The sequence below is a fragment of the Cyprinus carpio genome, chromosome A9 (assembly GCF_018340385.1).
Source record: "Cyprinus carpio isolate SPL01 chromosome A9, ASM1834038v1, whole genome shotgun sequence".
Lineage (NCBI taxonomy): Eukaryota > Metazoa > Chordata > Actinopteri > Cypriniformes > Cyprinidae > Cyprinus > Cyprinus carpio.
The window spans coordinates 29,769,916-29,792,415 of NC_056580.1; the positions used below are offsets into that span (position 1 = coordinate 29,769,916).

Sequence of the window (22,500 nt, forward strand, 5' to 3'; positions counted from 1 at the left end):
GCCACGTAGGCCAGGTTGAGTTTGGGGTTTCCGCGGACCACGTCTGTGGCCGTGACGAACTGTCGGCAGCCGAGCCGGTCGGCCTGTTCCAGCATGCACTCGGCTCTCTTCAGGTCATCTTTCTCCTGTTAAGATAGGAGTCTTAATGAAGTGCTGTCTGAACGTGTGCATGTGAATGATGTGTTGAGGAGGTGTTTCCTCACCCGTATTCCAGATATGTCGATCGGGATGGCTGGGATGCCCTCCTCGTCTCCTTTGGGTGCCACCTGGTTCAGGATGTTGTAATAGGCCTTGGAGTCTTCAGACAACAGGTGAAGGTGAGGTTACGAGTGCTCTGTGTCCATCACAGTGTGTTTCAACATATTTACCTCCAGAGAGCAGCTTCATTTACATTATTAATACTAGAGTTATTAAACTAGAGTTGCTCATGACAAAATGTTAAAAGTTGAGGACGGTGTTCCTCTGGTACTACTTCAGAATTCAACATACAAAAACAAAAACCTCATGCTTCTGACTTCAACTCTCTGCTTTTCTCATTCAACCTCAAGCGAGTGTCTTCTACAGCTGCTCACAAATCAGGTAGCCAACTGGACCTTATCTACACACGACAACACTTTAGTCTCTCCTCCTTCTCTCCATTCTCGGAGGCAGACGCTTCCAGACGTATCCTTTCCAATCATCCTACTTCCTGTCCGCTTGATCCAATCCCCACTCACCTCCTTCAGGCCATTTCTTCTTCAGTTATACCTGCACTCACTCACATTATCAACACCTCTCTTCACTCTGGAACCTTTCCCACAGCATTTAAACAGGCTCCGATAACCCCACTGCTTAAGAAGCCCTCTCTAAGTCCAAAACTACAGACATCCCTTCTTCCATTCATTGCAAAGACACTTGAGCGAGTTGTGTTCAACCAACACTCTATGTTTCTTGCAAAGAACAATCTCCTGGACAGCAACCAATCTGGCTTCAAAAGCAGCCACTCAACTGAGACTGCCTTACTCTCGGTTACTGAAGCCCTGCGACTAGCAAGAGAAGTTTACAAATCCTCAGTACTCATCAACTCATCTGTCTGCTGCTTTTGACACAGTTAACCACCAGATTCTACTGTCCACCCTCAGAAAGATGGGCATCTCTGGAACTGCACTCCTGTGGTTTAAGTCCTACCTCTCAGGTAGGTCCTTCAGGGTGTGGGGTGAGGTTTCTAAGTCACAACTTCTTGCTACTGGGGTTCCTCAAGGCTCAGTGCTTGGACCACTTCTCTTCTCTGTCTACATGACGTCATTAGGATCTGTCATTTAGAACCATGGCTTTTCTTATCACTGCTATGCTGATGACACTCAACTCTACTTCTCATTCCAACCAGATGATCCGACAGTAGCTGCTCGCATCTGAGTGACATTTCTGGCTGGATGAAGGACCATCACCTTCAACTCAGCATTGCTAAGACTGAAGTGAAAGTGAAAGTCGTGACATTTGTCAAGTAGGGTAACCCATACTCGAAATTGGTGCTCTGCATTTAACCCATCCAAGTGCACACACACAGCAGTGAGAAGTGAACACCATTTTTTATCCCGCGTGAACACACACCCGGAGCAGTAGCCAGCTATATCCAGCGCCCGGGGAGCAACTGGGGGTTCAGTGCCTTGCTCAAGGGCACTTCAGCCATGGGGTATTGAGGGTGGAAGAGAGCGCTGTTCATTCACTCCCTCCCACCTACAACTCCTGCCAGCACCGAGACTCAAACCTGCGACCTTCTGGTTACAAGTCCAAATCTCTAACCATTAGGCCACAGCTGCCCCTGAACTGTTCATGTTCTCAGCCAACCCATAACTTTATCACAACTTCTCTGTATAGCTGGGTTCATTGACCATAACTCCTTCCAGACAGCCAGAAACCTAGGAGTATTGCCACAACAGCCCGGTCCTGCAGGTTTGCCTTATACAACATTAGGAAGCCCTCCAGAAGCTTGCGTTCTGCAAGTGAACAGCGTCTTGTGGTTCATCCCAAAGGGGCACAAAATCTCTCTCATGGACCTCTTCCTGGACTGTTCCCAGCTGCTGGTACGACCTGCCGATCTCAATTCGAGCTGCTGAGTATTTTAAAAAAACGTCTAAAGGCACATCTTTTTCACCAGCATTTGAGCAATTAATACTAGCACTTACCTATTCTGTTTTATTCTATTCTATTCTGTTCTATACTGTTCTGTTCTATTCTATTCTATTCTATTCTATTCTATTCTAATGTAATTGTAAATGAAAAAAATTAAAAGCCTGAAAGTTTAAAATCATTTTCAAATCTTGAGTTTGTGAGCTTTAAGGTCATGGATAGTGTTGCTAGGGTTTTGCTATTACCTGGGTTGTTGCTATAGATAGATAGATGATAGATAGATAGATAGATAGATAGATAGATAGATAGATGATAGATAGATAGATAGATAGATAGATAGATAGATAGATAGATAGATAGATAGATAGATAGATAGATAGATAGATAGATAGCCATCATGTCTGGGGTTCAGTCTGAAGTGTTTTTATGTTCTGCTACAGTAAAGTATCTTCACTGACCTTGATATCGGAGCTGAAGTTGTTGATTTTGGGACAGCCAGCCTCCTCCAGATGATAGTTGGCCCAGCGCAGCAGCAGGTCCTCAGGAGACAGTTTGACCAGATCCTCCAGACTCTCTCCATCCCTGAGCAGAGCGATCAGAGCTGCCCACACACACACACGTGATCATGTGACTCTTGTAATGTCTGAATATCGTTCATTAGATCAACACATGTGTCATTTACTGTAAAGAAAGACACAAACTCAGAACATTCCCTAAAGTTATTATTTTGTTCTTGGTTTAGTTCTTGTTTTAACCAAATAATAATGTTCCAGGAATGTTCTTTTTTAAGATTAGTATTTCTTACAACCATAAAATAATGTTACCAGAACATTGCAGGGAGGTTTTTTAGACAACCATAAAATAACATAAACAGGTTTTATATGTAGAACTATAAAATAACATACAGAATGTTCTCTAATGGTTACTTTTAGGTTTTATTTTTACAGTCATTTAATAACTTACACAGAACATTCTCTATTTTATAGTTGTGGAAATAAAACCTAAAAATAACCATAAGGAAATGTTCTGTACAACCTAATGGTTAATTTTAGGTTTTATGTTTGGATATAAAGATAAGTAAAGAAAAAATAAGAGTATATTATATATCAAATAAGAAAAGTAACGGCCCTAGTACTGAGCCTTGAGGTGCTCCATACTGCACTTGTGATCGATATGATACCTCTTCATTCACTGCTACGAACTGATGGCGGTCATATAAGTACGATTTAAACCATGCTAATGCACTTCCATTGATGCCAACAAAGTGTTCTAGTTTATGCAAAAGAATAGTGTGGTCAGTAGTGTCAAATGCAGCACTAAGATCCAATAGCACTAATAGAGAGATACAACCACGATCAGATGATAAGAGCAGGTCATTTGTAACTCTAAGGAGAGCAGTCTCAGTACTATGATACGGTCTAAATCCTGACTGGAAATCCTCACAGATGCCATTTTTCTCTAAGAAGGAATATAACTGTGAGGATAACAGAAGAGATTTTGCAGAATGTTGGTAACCAAAGAGTTGACAGTAGCCATTGACTTCCATAGTAAGGAAAAAAAATACTATAGCAGTCAATGGAAATGATTACCAACATTCAGCAATATCTCTTCTTTTATGTTCAAAAGAAGAAAGAAACTCATACAGATTTGGAACAACTTGAGGGAGAGTAAGTGATGACAATTTTTTTTTAAATGATTAATATTATTTATCTATTCTTGTGTGATGGTTTTGTAGTAATTTGTACCTTCATTCCTACTAATTTCGATGTCAGCGAACAGGCCGATTTTGATGACCTGCCACAGGAGTCCCAGCACTAAATGCTGCCTGCCCTCTTTCAGGTCCTCTGCTCCAATGTTCACCACGTGGCAGCCAATGGCGGAGGCCGAGTTCAGCGCCAGGTTCAGATTCTCCTGCACATTTACACATGAACATCAGCATTAAACTCCAACAGATCAGCAGTGTGTGAAAGACTCCAGTGTTTGTGGACAGACCTGGATGGTGAAGGGTGTCAGCTTCTTCTTGTTGATGGTTCTCTCGTCAATGGTGTCTGCCACAGACAGGTTGATCATTTTACTGTGAACAGAGCATAAATTCATATGTCTGACAAGTGAAATTTCATGGTATTGAACATGAAGGTGTTTTAACGCTGCAGTACCAGAGCACGATGCCGTCGCCCACCGCGGTGAACAGATCGTTGGAGCTGGGATCCATAGGAAGAACATGCTGGCAGTCCGGATCCTTCTCCAGCGCTTTATTGACCCAGTTCACGAACGCCACCTTCTCCTCCTCTGCACACGGCCCAGACAAGCAATTGAGTTCAGAAACATCGTGGAACATTGTTTTGAAATGTTTTTAAAACACTGAAATGTCTAGTTTTCTTCTTGTGATTAGAATGTTACTTAAAGGTTACAAAAACATTTCTTAAATGTTCTACTAACTTTATTTTCACACAAAATCTAACATTATTTAAACATTGATTTTTAATATTCTAAATATTAAGAAGTTAAAATGTCCAGTTTTCTTGTTGTGATTAGAATTTTATTTAAAAATGACTAAAACGTTTCTTAAATGTTCTAATAACTTTATTTTTTACCCAATAATATAACTTTATTAGAATTTTTTTTTAATATGCAAAAAATATTAAAATGAACAGTTTTCTTGTTGTGATTAGAATGTTATTAAAAGGTTACAAAAACGTTTTGTACAATGTTCTACTAATTTTTATTTCTACCCAAAATGTAATTTGAATATTTATTTTTAAGGATGTTTTCTCTCAACATTATGAGAAAGTTCATCAAGTGCTAACAACATCATAAGGACGTTTAGAGAATGTTGATCTCAGAATGTTGTCTCTCAACGTTTATCAAATATTTATAAAGTTTTAGGGAACATTTCATAAACATTAAATAATTATTATTAATTCTATTTCTATTCTATCTACTTGTTTTCTTTTTATTTATTATTAAAAACCCTTGCTGCGTTAGACTAACCGGGGCTTGTCACAGCACTTACATATTATTGCTCTTTTGTTGGTTTTGTGCTCTTTTGTAAGTTGCTTTGGATAAAAGTGTCTACTAAATGTAAATGTAATGCACAAATGTTTTTTCTCCTAGCATTTATTTAGTTCTTCTAAAACGTTAGTGAGAGCTGTGAGAAGGTTCCCTGTCGTGATGTGGTGTGTGTAAAGCTGTTGTGTTCCCTCAGGTTTGCTCTGGTTTGTGTGTGATTTTCTGCAGTGTGTTGGTCTCACCGGAGTACGAGTGCTGCGTTCCAGACTGTTCTGAGGTTCCAGCCACTGAACAGATGCCCTCCTTCTTATTAATGGCTTTACGGAAGGTCTTGGCCACTTCTGACTTCATCATCACATACAACACCAGACACATATAGAGAGATATACAAAAAAGAAGAAAAAAGATAGAGACACACACACACACACAAAAAAAAATACACAGACACAGACAGAGACAGATGGAGACATACGGAGACAGATGGACACAGACGGAGACAGATGGAGACAGACGGAGACAGATGGACACAGATGGAGACAGACGGAGACAGATGGACACAGATGGAGACAGACGGAGACAGACCTAGACAGATGGAGACAGACGGAGACAGACCTAGACAGATGGACACAGATGGAGACAGACGGAGACAGATGGACACAGACGAAGACAGATTGACACAGACGGAGACAGATTGATACAGACGGAGACAGACCTAGACAGATGGACACAGACGGAGACAGATGGAGATAGACGGACACAGATGGAGATAGACGGACACAGATGGAGACAGACGGAGACAGACCTAGACAAATGGACACAGACGGAGACAGATGGAGACAGACGGAGACAGATGGACACAGACGGAGACAGATGGACACAGATGGAGACAGACGGAGACAGATGGAGACAGATGGACACAGACGAAGACAGATTGATACAGACGGAGACAGACCTAGACAGATGGACACAGATGGAGACAGACGGAGACAGATGGACACAGATGAAGACAGATGGACACAGACGGAGACAGACGGAGACAGAACAAGACAGATGGACACAGACGGAGACAGATGGACACAGATGGAGACAGACGGAGACAGATGGACACAGATGGAGACAGACGGAGACAGATGGACACAGATGGAGACAGACGGAGACAGATGGACACAGATGAAGACAGATGGACACAGACGGAGACAGACCTAGACAGATGGACACAGACGAAGACAGATGGAGATAGACGGAGACAGATGGACACAGATGGAGATAGACGGACACAGATTGATACAGACGGAGACAGACCTAGACAGATGGACACAGACGGAGACAGATGGAGACAGATGGACACAGATTGACACAGATGGAGACAGATGGAGGCCTTCAGTTGCTCGCAGGACCATGACTATCATTCTATCATACAATTCACTAAAACTAAAACTGAAACTAAAACCTAAAAACCATAAAAAAATTACCTAAAATAAAGAAAACGTTAAATGAAACTGAAAATAAAATAAAGAATAAAATATCTTTTATTTCAGGTACTTCCCAAGGCATCATTTCTCATTTTAATATTGTATACTAAGTGTGTGTGTGTATATATATATATAAGTTAAAAACTGTATAATATATATAATTATAAGCTAAAACTGAAATAAAAATTTAAATAAAGTTTAAATAAAAAATTATATTCACACATACACACACATATATATATGTACTAAAAATGACTAGCAAACAACAAATTTACTAAAACGTTAACAAAAATTAACATTAAAATGGCAGAGATAAAAACAGCTATACAAAATATACAGCATATTAAACTTCTGGAATCATAAAATGAACTGTGGTTAATTTACTTATATCAACACTTCCTTTTTCTTGTACTATTATATCATAATTTATATATATATATATGTGTGTGTGTGTGTGTGTGTGTGTATATATATATATATATATATATATATATAAAATTCTGTTTATATTATATTATTTATTAAAAAGTGTTTTTCAGTTTAAAAAAAAAAAAAAAAAAAAACACAGCACTACTGTCACCAAACTGAAGAACTTGATTTTCTTTCTCATCACTGGAAAAAAATATTTTCTTCTTCAGTACTTTTGTCTTATTTTCCAATACCAATATCTAAACTCACTTAAATCAAGATACATTTCCTGGAGAAATAAGATATCCTTAAAACTGATCAAATTTAATTGAGTTTTTACTTAAAACAAGAAATATCTGCCAATGGGGTGAGAAAAATCTGCTAATATTTAAGATATTCATTCTTGTTTCAAGTAAAAAAAAAAGGATTCATTTTAAATTGTGAAAACAGGGCTTAATATCTGATGTCAAGGATGTTTAGATATTTGTTCTGGAAAACCTCAGAAATGCTGAGGTGACCTTTGACCTGACCTTGGCGAACTCGTCGAAGGTGATCTTGCCGTCCTGGTTGAGGTCCATGGTCCGGCTGAGCTCCTGGACGATCTCACGCACACGGTATCCCGGCAGAGGAAGGTTCGCCACCCTGAAGAGTTGTGTCAGCTCGTCGGTGCTGATGTGACCGTTACCGTCCACATCTTGGGGGCGAGGTCAAAGGTCAGTGCCAACACATGCTCTCAGTCACTCTTTAATGAATTACACGACAAAACTCAGTGTCTCAAATGCAGCTTTAGATTCTTTGAATCAATCTAATGAAATGAGCTTATTTCAGTTTTCATTTTATTTCTAGGTTTTAGTCATTTTGTTTTGTGCTTTTGCCATTTTATTTGTTTTTGTTTTTTTATATCTTTATGTAGCTTAATTTATTTTTAATTCAGTTTTAGTTCTAATATTGTAGTCCTTTAATTTAAATGTATTTATTTCTGTAATTTTTTAAAGCAACATTTTAATTAGTTTTTTTCATGTAAGTTTTTCACCTAATATTTATATATAATTAAATAAAATAAAAACTATGCTTGAAATAACAGTGGTTTGAATGAATCATTCAGCTGTCTCATGCAGGTTTGTAACAGTGCTATTTTAGTATTCTTTATATACTATAATAGTATTTTTTATATTTTGAGGCTTTTATTTTTTTTACTTTTAGCTTTTATTTTTATATTTTGAGTTTTCATATTAGTTGACGTTTTAGTAATTTTATGTGCTTTTATAATTTTTCTTTTTATCACAGTTTACTAATTTTAGTACTTCAATTTATTTCAGTTAATATTCCTGTTTTTTTAAGAGTTTAATTTAGTTTTATTTCAGCACTAATTTAATGAGCAAAATACATTTTTAATAGTTTTAGTTCAGGTTTAGTTTACAGTAACAACCCAGTTTGAATCGATGTAACGAACCGATTCTTTAATGAATCATGTTCACTGTGTCATAAATGCTCCTTTGTTTAAAACAAATGTACTGTTATTTTTGTTAGTATTTTTGTTGAACAAATTATTTGGGCAAAAGTACTAAAATAATAATTTATAAAATATCTAAGGAACTGGAATCAAATCTTCCCTTCTGTAGTCATGAATCGGTTGAGTCTGAAGTGTGTGTGTAAAAGCGTTGAGACTCACCCACTTTACTGAAGGCCTCTCTCAGTTCCTCCATCTCCTCCACTGGGATGTGTGATGTGCCCGCCATCTTCTCCTGTCACGATAGATCACCTGAGGATCAGACGAGAGAGAGACTGATCAACACGTCCAGAGAAGAGCTTGTGCAAGAGCTTGACGCCGGAAACACACTGCTGCTGCTGTTCTCTGAGTGACAGCGTGTGGTTTGAGGAGAGAAGATACAGCTACATGACTATTATTATTAACTCTTACTGAGGCTTCGAGCAGTGCCAGTGACCTTTACTGTACATTTACAGCAGTTATGAAAATATAAACACATCCATCTGACAGAGAACGTGGTGAACAAAAGTTCTTCAAGTAACATTAATAGAACATTCGTTCATCGTTATTTTTAATAATGTTCTCAGAATGTTATTTATGCATCGTTCATGAAGAGTTTTATGTCTGAAACGTTCTAGCTGGATGCTTTTTTAAATGTTACATTCTCATAATAAAATGTAACTTTTGCTCAGACAAAAAACTGGATGTTTTGTGCACTCGAGAGAACATTCAGAACTTAATGGAAATGTTATCAAAACGTTCTTAGAACAAATTCTCGTTAGCACAGGAGTTATCTGTTCTTTTATAACGTTCTCATTTATAAATCTTTCATGGAACTTGGAAATTTTTAGTTGAAAGTTTACAAAACTGGTTGTTTTCAACATTTGGAGAACATTCAGAAATAAGGTTTTCATAAATGGGAATGTTAGAAGAACGTTGTTAAACATGTTTGTGTTAGGTGGGGCTTGGACTTCCTGCTTGTGATTCTGAGATGTGTTTTTTTAAAAGAATGTGAGTGAGATCCTCTAATCATCCAGACGTCATTTTTGTTAGTTCACATCTCCAGAAACCAGTCTGTACTGAGAGAACTAACTAAACTGAGAGCTCATCTGTGTTTTATTGATGTAAATCCCATCAGACGGACGCTCATATCAATGCATTTAACATGCAAATGTTGCTCTGTTTAAAGAGACGTCTGTTCACAGCAGTCACTGCTCGTTTGCATCTTTTATGGCAAAGATAAGTGCTTTTATTTCATCTGCACAAATCTGTCACGTTTCACTGGAAACTCCGTCTGTAAACACTTGAGCAACAGAACAACTGCTGCTTATTTCAGTATCGTTTCAAAATGTCAGTTTGCCGTGCGTCACATGCTCTGATCTTCCTCTTTCAGACGTGTTTGTTTCCTCGCTATCTGACGATGGCCTGGAAGCTGATGTGATATGATGAATAATTGCTGCTGCACATCATACACTTGGCGAAGGTGTGAACAATACTTTAAGGCTCAGAGATGAGATCGTGAGCAGATGCTGGAGATCGAGCTGCAGCTTCACATCAGAACTCGTGCAGTCTCTGCTCAAACCGCAGCTTCCTGTTTGAGCTTCACTTCTGCTTCAGATTACACTCAAAACCCCCAACACTTCATCAAAGAGACACATGCATCAGGCCTCGAAGACTGAGAGAGCGCTGACATTCAGATCCACCATTCTTAGCCTACACTGACTCAGAAAGTGCTAGTAAACTCCTCAAACAATCACAGAGAAATGACCATAATCTTTTAAAACGTCCTCCAATCTTTATTTATTTATGTATTTTTACAGTGAAGTTGTAAAGTGTTTCACAAAATTATAATAATAAAAAAATCTGTTTGTCTAATGCACAATTTCACATTCAATTCAATGTTTTTTTGTTTGTTTTTTGCCATCTCCTTGTAATTATTTATGCAATTTACTAGCAATTTCTGAGTACACTGTTTTTGGTTCAGTGCAGTGACATTTGAAATGGAAAAACAAAGTTATTAAATTAGATGGCATTTGCAGATGTCACTATTTTCACTTTCAGATGTTTGGACTCGACTGTATGTCTGTATTTTGCAGGCTGTTTCATTAATATGAATCTAAACCTGTGAAGTCAAGAATCTAATGAAATGCATCAGAAACACAAACCTGCTCGATCTTTATCCACTCTTAAAATAAAGCTGTGTCTGTGTTCAGCACAGCTGAGCGAGATCGCTGTATTCAGAAGAGTGGAGCATGTTTTCTGTCTGAATGATGGGTTTGAAGAGGTTCTCTTACCTGCAGACGGACGCTGGGCTTCAGGCTGCTTCGGAGTCTGGACGCGTTCAGAGGAGCTGCAGTGACTCTATTCAAATGTGGGAGGAAGGAAGTGACATACAGCGACCTATACAACACTCGAAACAGGAACACACACACTCCATGTCTTTATAAGGTAAAACGCTTGACATCTGCACACTCAAACAAACATGATGGACATCTGACAGCATCTGACACACTTCTGAGATTTGACAGCACCGAGGTTTGATCTTCTGAATGGATCCATTCAAGAACATAACCACATGTTTGGATCAACTAATGTCATCATTAAAGAATCATCTTATGATTTGCTGCAAGTGTTTCCACAATCAAATGATCCACCGGGTTTGGATTAAAGCAAAAGTTAAAACCAAAAATCTGCTGAAAATAATCCACAGCACTCCAGTCCATCAGTTAACATCTGGAGAAGAAAAAAGCTGAAACACATCCAGCATTAAGATGTTTTTAACTCAAATACATAGAGTCCATAATCCATAATAACACTTCCTCCAGTGAAAAAGTGCATCTCCTGTTGTCTCTCACATCAAAATCCAGACACATATTTGTTTAGAGCTGATTTTTGATGCAGATTTCTCTCCTGATTCACACCAGAACACTTTTTCACTGGAGGAAGTGTTATTATGGATTATAGACTCTATGTATTTGAGTTAAAAACATCTTAATGCTGGATGTGTTTCATCTTTTGTCTTCTCCAGATGTTAACTGATGGACTGGAGTGCTGTGGATTATTTTCAGCAGATTTTTTTGTTTTAACTTTTGCTTTAATCCAAACCCTGTGGATTATTGTGATGTTTTTATCAGCTGTTTGGACTCTCATTCTGACGGCACCCATTCACTGCAGAGCATCCATTGATGAGACACTGATGTCCCAGCTCACAGAAACATGTCTAAGAATGATTTGCAAATGTTCCCATTAACTTATAAAAACATTATTTCTAGGTTCACTGACGTTGCAGGTGTAGCATCCGGTTTTTATAAATATGTTTTCTTGGTTATGTGAACGTTAAGGAAACATTCCATTTTATCATTTGGCAAACAATATGGGAACGTTACTTTTGATCTCTTAAATTAAAAAAATAAAAAAAAAAAAATAAAATAAAACAACCAAACTAAATAATAAAACAAAACCATTCCATGAACGATGTAGGGATGATGTTTTGAGAACATTATTAAAGACGGGATAACTCTGAATAAACGTTCCTCTAATGTTTCTGGAAGAAACTATTAAACTGCATTATTTCTTTAACCATTTGCAATGAAATTGCTTTACCTGAGTATATAATATATGCAGAACAACAATTGACGTCACAAAGGAGACACACGCGCAGTGGAACCAGCAGGTGACGTCACAAAGGAGACACGTTTGCCTTTGATGTTTCCGCGCGTTGTTGTAAGTTTGACAGGCGGTTGCTAGGCCGGTTGCTAAGGACTCAGACTCTCGGCGGAGCTCTGGTGAGTTTCAGGCGCGCGCTTTATTTCTGTTTTCATGGATTAAAGTTGAAATGTGTGAACGACGGAGAAACCAAATAATTCACATCTAATAAACAACGATAAAAACATCAAATTTTACCTCTCACATAACAACACAAATTTAAATCGTCATATAATAGGCTATATTAATTATTAATATATGATAATATATAACTTACATAGCCTACGCAACGTGCAAAAATATGAATGTTCATTAATATATTCCCATCTCTCAGGTAACGTTAATGGAATGTTCGCTCAAACTTATCTGTTCTTTAATTAATAATGAACACTAAAGAAACATTATTTATACATTGTTCATGGAATGTGTTTCTACTAAAATGTTCTAGTTGGACGATCATCTAATGTTTTTAAAATGTTACTTCTTGTTTCAGAGAGCGTTCAAATGTAACGTTCCCATAACGTTTGCAAAATGATCAAATGGAATGTTCGGGAAAAGTGTTTAAAACATTTAAAAAACATTTAGAGAACATTCAGAAATAACGTTTTCATGTCTTAACGTGAATTTTATCAAAATGTTCTTAGAACTTGTTTCTGTTCGCCGGGATGTGTTATTTCTTTGTGTTTGTGATGTTAATAATGTCTGGTGTTGTCATGAAGCAGGGTGTGATGAATCTGTTGAGACGCCCGCTGCCCCCTATAAAGACAGCACACTACAGGACACTGCCTGCGCACACACCCGAGGGTGACTTCATGATCATCATATTCATTGCTTCACTGCATAAGTTCTGCTCATGATCATATTTGGATCGATAGAGTAAATTAATCACCCTGATGAATGAAAATGACATTTGATCTGATACGAATGTATTTATTGATAGTAAAGACAATGCATCAGGAAAATTCAGTTAATTCCATTCACATTTTTATTATTTAGATGTTAAAATCCAGTGAATTACTGCTGTTTCAATATTAACTATTAATATATGACGACTGATTTTTCATGACTGTAAAATAAATAATAATATGATATTAAAATTGTAGATTATTTCTGCATCATGTAATATTTTTTACACTGCTGATGCACACAATGCAGAAATACTGTTGGTTCTAAAAAAGGGCTTTGTTTTCTTTATGCGGTATATCATGTCTTATTTCATTGTGTTGAGTTTGAGGGAAATGTCTTATTTCTCATCACTGTGATGTAAATTACCCACACTATGAATGAAATTATCTGTGTTCCAGATCATGCTGAGCTGAGTGAGTCCACCTGTCGTCCACAGACTCTTCGTGAGGATGATGATGGTGTCGTTCCGGTCATCAGTGGTTTTTCCCAGCATCCTCAGCGCGCCACACCTGCGCCTCGACCTCCTCGACCTCCTCGACCTCCTGACCTCTTCTGCCTCAATGACTTCCTGCAGGTGAGCGGGTCGGGCCGCAGGTCAGCGGACGGGCTGAGGAGCACGGTTCTGTCCCGCTGTAACTACAGGAAGCTGCTGCGTCTCTTCCTGTCGGAGCTGCACTGTGGATGGCAGGATGCAGTAGCCAATCAGACGCTGAGCTGCGAGGGTTTGTCTCCGCCCACACGCAGGATCCCCCGCAGACAGATGATATGTGGTAATAATACATCAACATGCTGCTGGATCATCAGTGTGACAGACGAGTGTGCACAAAACACCTGTGTGTGTGTGTGTGTGTGTGTGTGTGTGTGTGTGTGTGTGTGTTCAGAGTTAGCAGCGATGGTTCAGATGGAAGCACGTGCACAAAACTCTTTCAGGAGTAAATCTGGAGTTTGTCGACCATCTGAAGATCAATCAGTGGATCAGCAATGGACAACACTGGAGAGACAGACCGAGCACACACAACATGAGGCCTGCACAGGCAAGAACACACACACACACACACACACACACACACACACACACACACACACACAAATACAGTAAAAACTGTGAAATATTATTACAATTTAAAATAAACTTTTTTCTGTGTGAATGTCTGTTAAAGTGTTCAAACAGAAAGTTTAAAACAACAGCATATTGTGCAGCACAACTGTGTTCAACATTGATAATAATATAAATTTCTATAAATATGCCATCTAAAAATAAAAAATCAAAAATGCAAAACAAAAATATTGTGCAGCACAACTGTGTTCAACATTGATAATAATCAGAAATGTTTCTTGAGCAGCAAATCATCATATTAGAATGATTTCTGAAGATCATGTGACACTGAAGACTGGAGGAATGATGCTGAAAATACAGCTGCACATCACAGAAATAAATTACAGTTTAACAGAGATTCACATAGAAAACAGCTGTTTTAAATTGCAATAATATTTGGAATTTTTTATTGTTTTACTGCATTTTTGATTAAATAAATGAAGCTTTGGTGAGCAGAAGAGACTTCTTTCAAAAACTTTTTTCTAATTTATTTAAATTAATGAAACAGAAATTCCTATATGTGCCAATAACAACACTGATGATTATTATTATCATTAGTGCTTCTGGAAATACTTCATATTGTGTTCATCTTCATAGTGACAATCAAAACAGTTTATTAAAAACATGGAACAGGATTTTATTTTGTTTTAGCTCTCATTTCAGTTCTCCATTCTGTTTGCTACATCACTTTAAATCCGATGCATCTGTAATTTAAGAGTCGTTAGTTCAGTTGTGAGCGGTTCATAAACTCTCTGGTTCTTCTGGTTCTTCATGAAGTTCTTCTGAACGCTGTGACCAGCAAACACTTCCAGAATTCCCGGCGCTCTCAATCCCCGTTTCGACGCGCGGGAGAGCAGGACGTCATCAGTGCGTCTGAACTCGCCGTCCTCGACTGCATCACGCGAGGAGGAACCAGACTCAGCTTCAAGGTGAGTGTGTGTGTGAGTGTGTGTGTGTGTGTGTGTGTGTGTGAGAGTGTATGCGTGTGTGTGTGTGTGTGTGCGTGCGTGTGTGTGTGTGTGTGTGTGTGTGTGTGTGTGTGTGTGTGTTTGAGTGTCAATGTGTGTATGTGTGTGTGTGTGTGTGTGTGTGTATGTGTGTGTGTTTGAGTGTGAGAGTGTGTGTGTGTGTGAGTGTGTGTGTGTGTGTGTGTGTGTGTGGTAATAGTCCTCACTGGCCAGCTCCTGAAAACCATTTTTTAATTCATGGTTATTTTTTAAAGAAATGCTCAGTGTAAGAACCCAGAAATCACTTTATCAGCAGTCTGCTGCTGCGTTTACGCTGTCAGCCCCCCACAGACTCCTGATCGAGTGTTTGTGGTCATCGATCTCCTCTCTCTCATCAGTGTAGAGTCAGAGTTCCTGCGTCCCGCTGAAGGAAGCCTGTGTTCTCATGTCTTCAGTGGCGTGTGACAGCAGATCTTCTGCATCCACACAAAGAGCTTTATATCCTTAGGAAATGAAACATTATGATTAAAAGAGGAAGAAGAGGATGTGCACTTCTCTATTGGCTCATTTATTTATTTTATTTATAACAGTTTAAGGAACTGTTTGTGGGCATGTCTCTAATTGTGTTTTGTTCAATATAATGAGGTCTTGGGTCATTATTGACTTCAGTTTGGTGTTTGTATTCATCAGGAGTAGAGGAGAAATGAGTCTCAGTATGTGCACACATAAAGCTACTGACTAATACAGTTAATGTGAAAGTCTGTGAAAGTGATTTTGTGTCTCTTTGGGATGAACAATAAAGCATCGTTCACTTATAGAACACAAGCTTCTTGAGGGCACATAAGTCTGAAGTAATGAAGGTAAAGGGGTGCAGAGCCAGTGGTGGTTTTGTAGACAAACATTAATGCTTTGAATTTTATGCGAGCAGCTATTGGTAGCCAGTGCAAATTGATAAACAGAGGGTGTGACGTGTATTCTTTTCAGCTCATTAAAAATTAATCTTGCTGCCCGCGTTCTGGATTAATTGTAAAGGTTTCGATAGAACTGGCTGGAAGACCTGCCAAGAGAGCATTGCAATACTCCAGCCTGGACAGAACAAGAGCTTGAACAAGGAGTTGTGCAGCATGTTCTGAAAGAAAGGGCCTGATCTTCCTGATGTTGGATAAAGCAAATCTGCAGGAACGGACAGTTTTAGCAATGTGCTCTGAGAAAGTTAGCTGATCAGCAATCATAACTCCAAGGTTTCTGTTAGTTTTTTGAAGGAGTTATGGTTGATGAGCCTAACTTGATGGTGAAATTGTGATGAAACGATGGGTTTGCTGGAACCACAAGCAGTTCTGTCTTGGCAAGGTTGAGTTGAAGGTGATGGTCCTTCATCCAGCAAGAAATGTCTGTTAGACAGCTGAGATGCGAGCAGCTACCGATGGATCATCAGGATGGAATAAGAGGTAGAGTTGAGTGTCATTAGCATAGCAGTGGTATGAAAAGCCATGTTTCTGAATGACAGAACCTAATGATGCCATGTAGACAGAGAAGAGAAGTGGTCCAAGAACTGAGCCCTGAGGCACCCCAGTAGCTAGATGTTACGACATGGACACCTCACCTCTACAAAATACCTTGAAGGACATATCTGAGAGGTCTGCGGCATGGGAGGCGGACGCACTAACAAGGAGGCTAAAGACTGCAGCCTCTAACGCCAGTCGCAAGTGCATCTCTTGAGATAAGGGAAGTGAGGTTTACCTGCACAGCACATACCCGCTGGCCTCCATTACACTCGCCCCACTAAACCTCACTCCCATCCAGGTCACGGCACCAATGTAACCCCTTTCTCCTGTGGCCTCACTGCCACACCTCGTACTTGTTCAGACTTGGTTGAACACAACTCGTTCAATTGTTTTTGCAATGAAAGGTAGGGAAACCGGTCTGTAACTCTCTAAAAGAGTTGGGAAGAAGTGGGGTTATACGAGCCTGTCTAAATGTTGAGGGAAAAACACCAGTGTGGAGGGATATGTTAATGATGTGAGTGAGTGCAGGTACAATGGCAGAAGAAATAGCTTGAAGTAGATGAGATGGAATAGGATCAAGCGGACAAGTAGTAGGATGATTAGAAAGGATGAGTTTGGAGACTTCTGGCTCAGAGAGTGAAGAGAAGGATGAAAACGAGTGTATGTTTGCTGGTAAGATGTGTTTGACAGATTATGATGTGGCAAATTGTGCACTGAGGTTTGTAATTTTATTAATGAAGAACGTGGCAAAGTCGTCAGCTATTAGAGTCGATGAAGGAGGGGAAAGAGGAGGACAAAGGAGAGAGGAAAATGTTTTAAAGAGCATGTGAGACTTTTGTCAATTTTGTTGTGATAGTATGTCCTTTTATCAGTGGAGACATTAGCAGAAAATGAAGAGAGGAGTGATCGATAAACATTAAGGTCAGTAGGATTTTGTGTTTTGCGCCATACTCTTTATGCAGCTTTGAGCTTAGAACGATGCTTAGAGTGAACATCAGATAAACAAGGGGCAGAAGGAGTGGTACGAGCTGGCCTGGAAGACAAGAAGCAGAAAAACAATAAACAAGACTTAAGAATAAAGCATAAATAATCATTATAACATCAAGAAACAATAAATGATAACTGTTAAGAAGAGAAGATGAAACAAGCAGAGTGTGGAAGTCTAAGTCTGCAGGCTGAGGTTTATCTAGGTGGATGTGGAAGTCTCCAAGCATAACTAGGGGAGTACCATCCTCAGGAAAGGTTGAGAGCAGCACATCTAATTCTTCCACAAAGTTACCTAGTGGTCCTGGGGGCTGATAAACAACTATAAAATGGAATTTAAGAGGGTGGGTAATAGTGACTGAATGTGACTCAACGGAGCTGTTGATACCCAAAGATGGTAAAGGATTAAATTTCCAATCATTAGAGATAAGCAAACCAGTACCTCCACACCTTCCAGTCAGACGGGGGGAGTGGGAAAATAAATTATTGGAGAGTGCTGCAGGTGTAGCAGTGTCCTCTGGTTTGATCCAGGTCTCTGTCAGGGCCATGAGGTTTAGTCTTGAATGACTAGTAATAGAAGTATTAAAATCAGCTTTGTTTACAGCAGACTGGCAATTCCAGAGACCAATAGAAAAAGAAAGTAGTGTATTAGTAGACATATGCAAAGTGTGCAGGTTGTTAGGATCTCGCTGTCTACAGTGTGTGATGCGTGGTTTGTGAGTGGTAGTGATAGTAGGGATCTGGAAACACATAGTAAGAATTGGTTATAAAAACTGAAAACAGAAGGGAAACAAGTAGTAGGAAAGAGAATGATTCAAAACCTATACTTATGTCCCTTGCGGTGTCCCAGCTTAGTGGAGTCGAACGGTAGAGTCGATGGTCTTTACACTCTTAGGTCTTCATACGAGGGCTGCTGAGGCTTTTTATATTCTTCTAACAAAACTCAACAACAAAATTCAGCTGAACACACCAAATGGCCAAGCAAGCACACAACACTGACAAGGTACGCGATACAGTACAAGACCAAACGCGATTTCAGCACGTCTCAATAGTGTCCATAACACGTACGTCTAATAGACTTCATCACGCATTAAATTGGCGTAAATGCGTATGAATGCATTTTTTTTTCATACTATTAATAGTAATAACTTTATGAAGTATTATTAATATAGTGTGTTTCCCCCACAGGCTCATTTCATCTGTGATCTTCCTGACGTGTCGTCACTGTCTGAACATCTCCAGTATCTGAACCTGTCCTTCAATGACCTCACACAAGTTCCTCAGGAGGTTCGTTACAGTCGTTGTGGTTTCTGTCATGATGCACATTATGTGCTGTTGTTTGACATGGTCCCTCGTCTTCCTCTCTCAGGTGTGTGATCTTCATCAGCTGCAGGTGTTGAAGATGAGGAATAACCCCATCGAGGAGCTTCCTGCTCAAATCAGCAAACTCCACAAGCTCCAGACGCTGGTCGTCTCCTTCTGCAAGATCACACAGCTGCCCGAGCAGTGAGAGACACATACACACACTAATTCTGTCCTTGTTACTGTAATTATTACTATAAAAAAATAATACAGTGATTATTTATTTATGTGTGTGTGTGTGTAGGCTGTACTCTCTTCCGAGTCTGCAGCATCTGGACGTGTCCTATAATCTCCTCACTTCCCTCAGCAGTGACATCAGACACCTCAGGTCAAGCTCTGGAGTTCATTCAGTTTCAACTAACAGTAATGTGATCATCATTCACTCAGACCTGTTCACACATAAACCAATGACTACAATGCTTAATATAATGATAACTATAGCAATAACTATAACGATATCTACTGATAAACTATAATGATAAATAAAATGATGACTATAGCGATAACTGTAATTATATCTACCGATAACTATAATGATAAATAAAAAATAACTATAGCGATAATCTAACAATACTCTACCGATAATGCTATAATGATAAATGAACCGATAACTATAGTGATAACTCTAAATCATATCTCCTGGATAACTTTAATGATAAATTAAAACATAACTATAACTAATTCTGTAACAATATCTACCGATAATTATGATAAACAAAAAATTAACTATAGCGATAATCTACAAATAACTATAGTGATAAATAAAACAATAACTATAGAGATAACTCTAACTATAATAAGTAAAACAATACCTATAGAGATAATTCTAACGATATCTACCGATAACTATAATGATAAATAAAACAATAACTATACCAGTGATAATCTTACGATAACTATAATGATAAATAAAAACTAACTATAGCCATCATTCTAACAATAACAATATAAACCGATAACTATAATGATGAATAAAAAACAATAACTATACCAAAACCTATAACACAATATTTACCAATAACTATAAAGATAAAGCGATAACTATAGCGATAACTCTAACAATATAAACCGATAACTATAATGATGAATAAAACTATAATGATAACTGTAACGATATCTACTGATAACTATAATGATAAATAAAACAGTAACTATAGCGATAACTGTAACGATATCTAACCGATAACTATGTTGATCAAATAACATAATAACTATAGTGATAACTGTACACGATATCTACCGATAACTATAATGATAAATGAAACGATAACTATAGTGATAACTCTAAATAATATCTCCCCATAATTTTAAAGATAAATAAAAAATAACTATGATAAAACTGTAACAATATCTACCGATAATTATGATAAACAAAAACATTAACTATAGCGATAACTCTACGATATCTACCGATAACTATAATGATAAATAAAACAATAACCACAAAAAATATAGCGATAACTCAACTGTAACGATAACTATAATGATGAATAAAACTATAATGATAACTGTAACGATTGATATCTACGATAACTATAATGATAAACTAAATAATAAGTATAGTGATAACTGTAACGATATCTACCGATAACTATAATGATAAATGAAAACAATAACTATAGTGATAACTCTAAATAATATCTTACTGAACTTTAATGATAAATAAAACAATAACTATAACGATAAACTCTGTAACAATATAAACCGATAACTATACATAAACAAACAATGAACTATAATGATAACTGTAACGATATCTACTGATAACTATAATGATAAATAAAACAGTAACTATAGCGATAACTGTAAAGATATCTACCGATAACTATAATGACAAATTTAACAACTATAGCATTAACTATAATGATAACTCCAAGTAACTATAATGATAAACATAACTAAACAGATAACAATCTGTTATTAATGCAAGTTTTGTTATCTGCTGCACTGAATGCTCAAGCTCTTCAAAGCAGGGTGGATTCTGATTGGCTCTCAAAGTTTTTATAGTTTATCTGCTGGACAAATTTACTCTGACAGTGATTCCAGTGATGATATATTCCAATGTTATATTCTGTGTGGTGTATGTGATGTGTGTGTGTGTGTGTTCAGGTCTCTAAGGTCTCTGAACGTTGAAGGGAATCAGTTAGTGGCTCTTCCCACTGGTCTGCTCCATGTGTCCGTGTCGGAGCTCAGGATGTCTGGGAATTACACACACGTGTTACTGTGGAGCGAGAACAGCTGCAACTCTCCTCAGACGCTGCTGCACACGGCGGCACACACACTCGCACACACACTCGCACAGCAGCGCTACACACACCTGCCGCCCGCCGCACGGGTCATCCTGAACAGGTAACACAGTCATGTACACACACACACACACACACACACAAACACTTTTTGGAAAATATTTATTTCATATGAAATTTGAAAATAGTATTACTTATCAATTAATTATTCAAACAAACACAAAATCAATAATAAACCAAATGTTTTTTTTTTCACTTCAGCAATAATCTACCAAGTGTCTTCTTTTCAAAGAAACCAAACTTAAGTCTGTGCTCCAAATCATTCAAGATTTACCGAAGTTTAAGTTGGAAATGTAATTTTCAGGTCTATGCTAAAGTGATTAACAGGTAATAAATGGATCATAGCTATTACATAAATATTATAAAGTTAATTCCATAAAATCACCTAAAAAAACAAAATATTAAATAAAAAAAATATTATCAGACTAAATAGTATTTTATCTTCATTGAAATAATAAAAAAATAATTCTTTCATTTTTGTCGGCCATGCAAGCAGCACAAGAGTGTTAACACACGTCGAGCAGTCATGATGAGTGACATGACTACATGAACTAGCTGTTCAGTTCTCTTACTGATACAGTGTTTGACACAGAAATGACTGACTCTGAACCTCTTTAATGTTCTTACAGACAAGATCATAACTGGAGGCTTTGCTTCAGCTGTTTCTGTATGAAATGCATCTTGTCATTATGGAAGGTGTTTGTTTTTCAAGCCTGATGTAACAGGTGATTTCAGATGGCTTTAAGACTCGTTTATCTCTGTGTGAAACCCTGTAGAGTTGCTTCTTTTCGTGTTTGTACATGTGACAGCTCTTTTTTTATGTTCCGGTTTTTATGTGCTGTAAATTCCAAATTTATAACCTCCTTGCTCTTTTTTCCCCCCGGTCTCTAGGTCATGTAGAAAAGGTCAAATAGATTATATAATATATATATATATATATATATATATATATATATATATATATACACACACACACACACACACTGTTAGCAGAAGTGTGGCTGCTGTTGTTGGAAGAGGGTTGATATGGTGAAGTATTTAACACACTGTGTAGTGTGTGTGTGTGTGTTTCAGTGCTGGTGTGTGTGATGCTTGCATGGGTCCCATGTTTGGCGCGGGTCTCCGTCTCATCCGTCCCGTTCACGGCGTGTTTGGGCTTCCGTCCGTCCCTGTTCTGTTCTGCTGCTGTTCTCCTGCGTGTC

At 38.1% G+C, this 22,500-nt stretch overlaps 2 protein-coding genes across 2 annotated transcripts in view; both read right to left on the reverse strand.

The window, feature by feature from the left end:
• LOC109096206 (plastin-2-like) overlaps positions 1-8,746 on the reverse strand; it is a 13,961-nt gene extending 5,215 nt beyond the window's left edge. Inside the window, exons 1-9 of the mRNA XM_042764407.1 lie at positions 8,671-8,746; positions 7,508-7,692; positions 5,361-5,463; positions 4,266-4,398; positions 4,102-4,183; positions 3,855-4,020; positions 2,568-2,710; positions 204-299; positions 1-125 (exon numbers count right to left, since the gene is read on the reverse strand). The exon at positions 1-125 is cut by the window's left edge and continues 71 nt beyond it. Coding sequence (XP_042620341.1) covers positions 1-125; positions 204-299; positions 2,568-2,710; positions 3,855-4,020; positions 4,102-4,183; positions 4,266-4,398; positions 5,361-5,463; positions 7,508-7,692; positions 8,671-8,737 — 1,100 coding nt within the window. The 5' untranslated portion in view covers positions 8,738-8,746. The remainder of the gene's footprint in view (positions 126-203; positions 300-2,567; positions 2,711-3,854; positions 4,021-4,101; positions 4,184-4,265; positions 4,399-5,360; positions 5,464-7,507; positions 7,693-8,670) is intronic.
• Positions 1-22,500, reverse strand: part of LOC109060486 (phosducin-like 3) — a 261,660-nt gene that overhangs the window by 52,755 nt on the left and 186,405 nt on the right. The gene's annotated exons all lie outside the window — the stretch shown is intronic.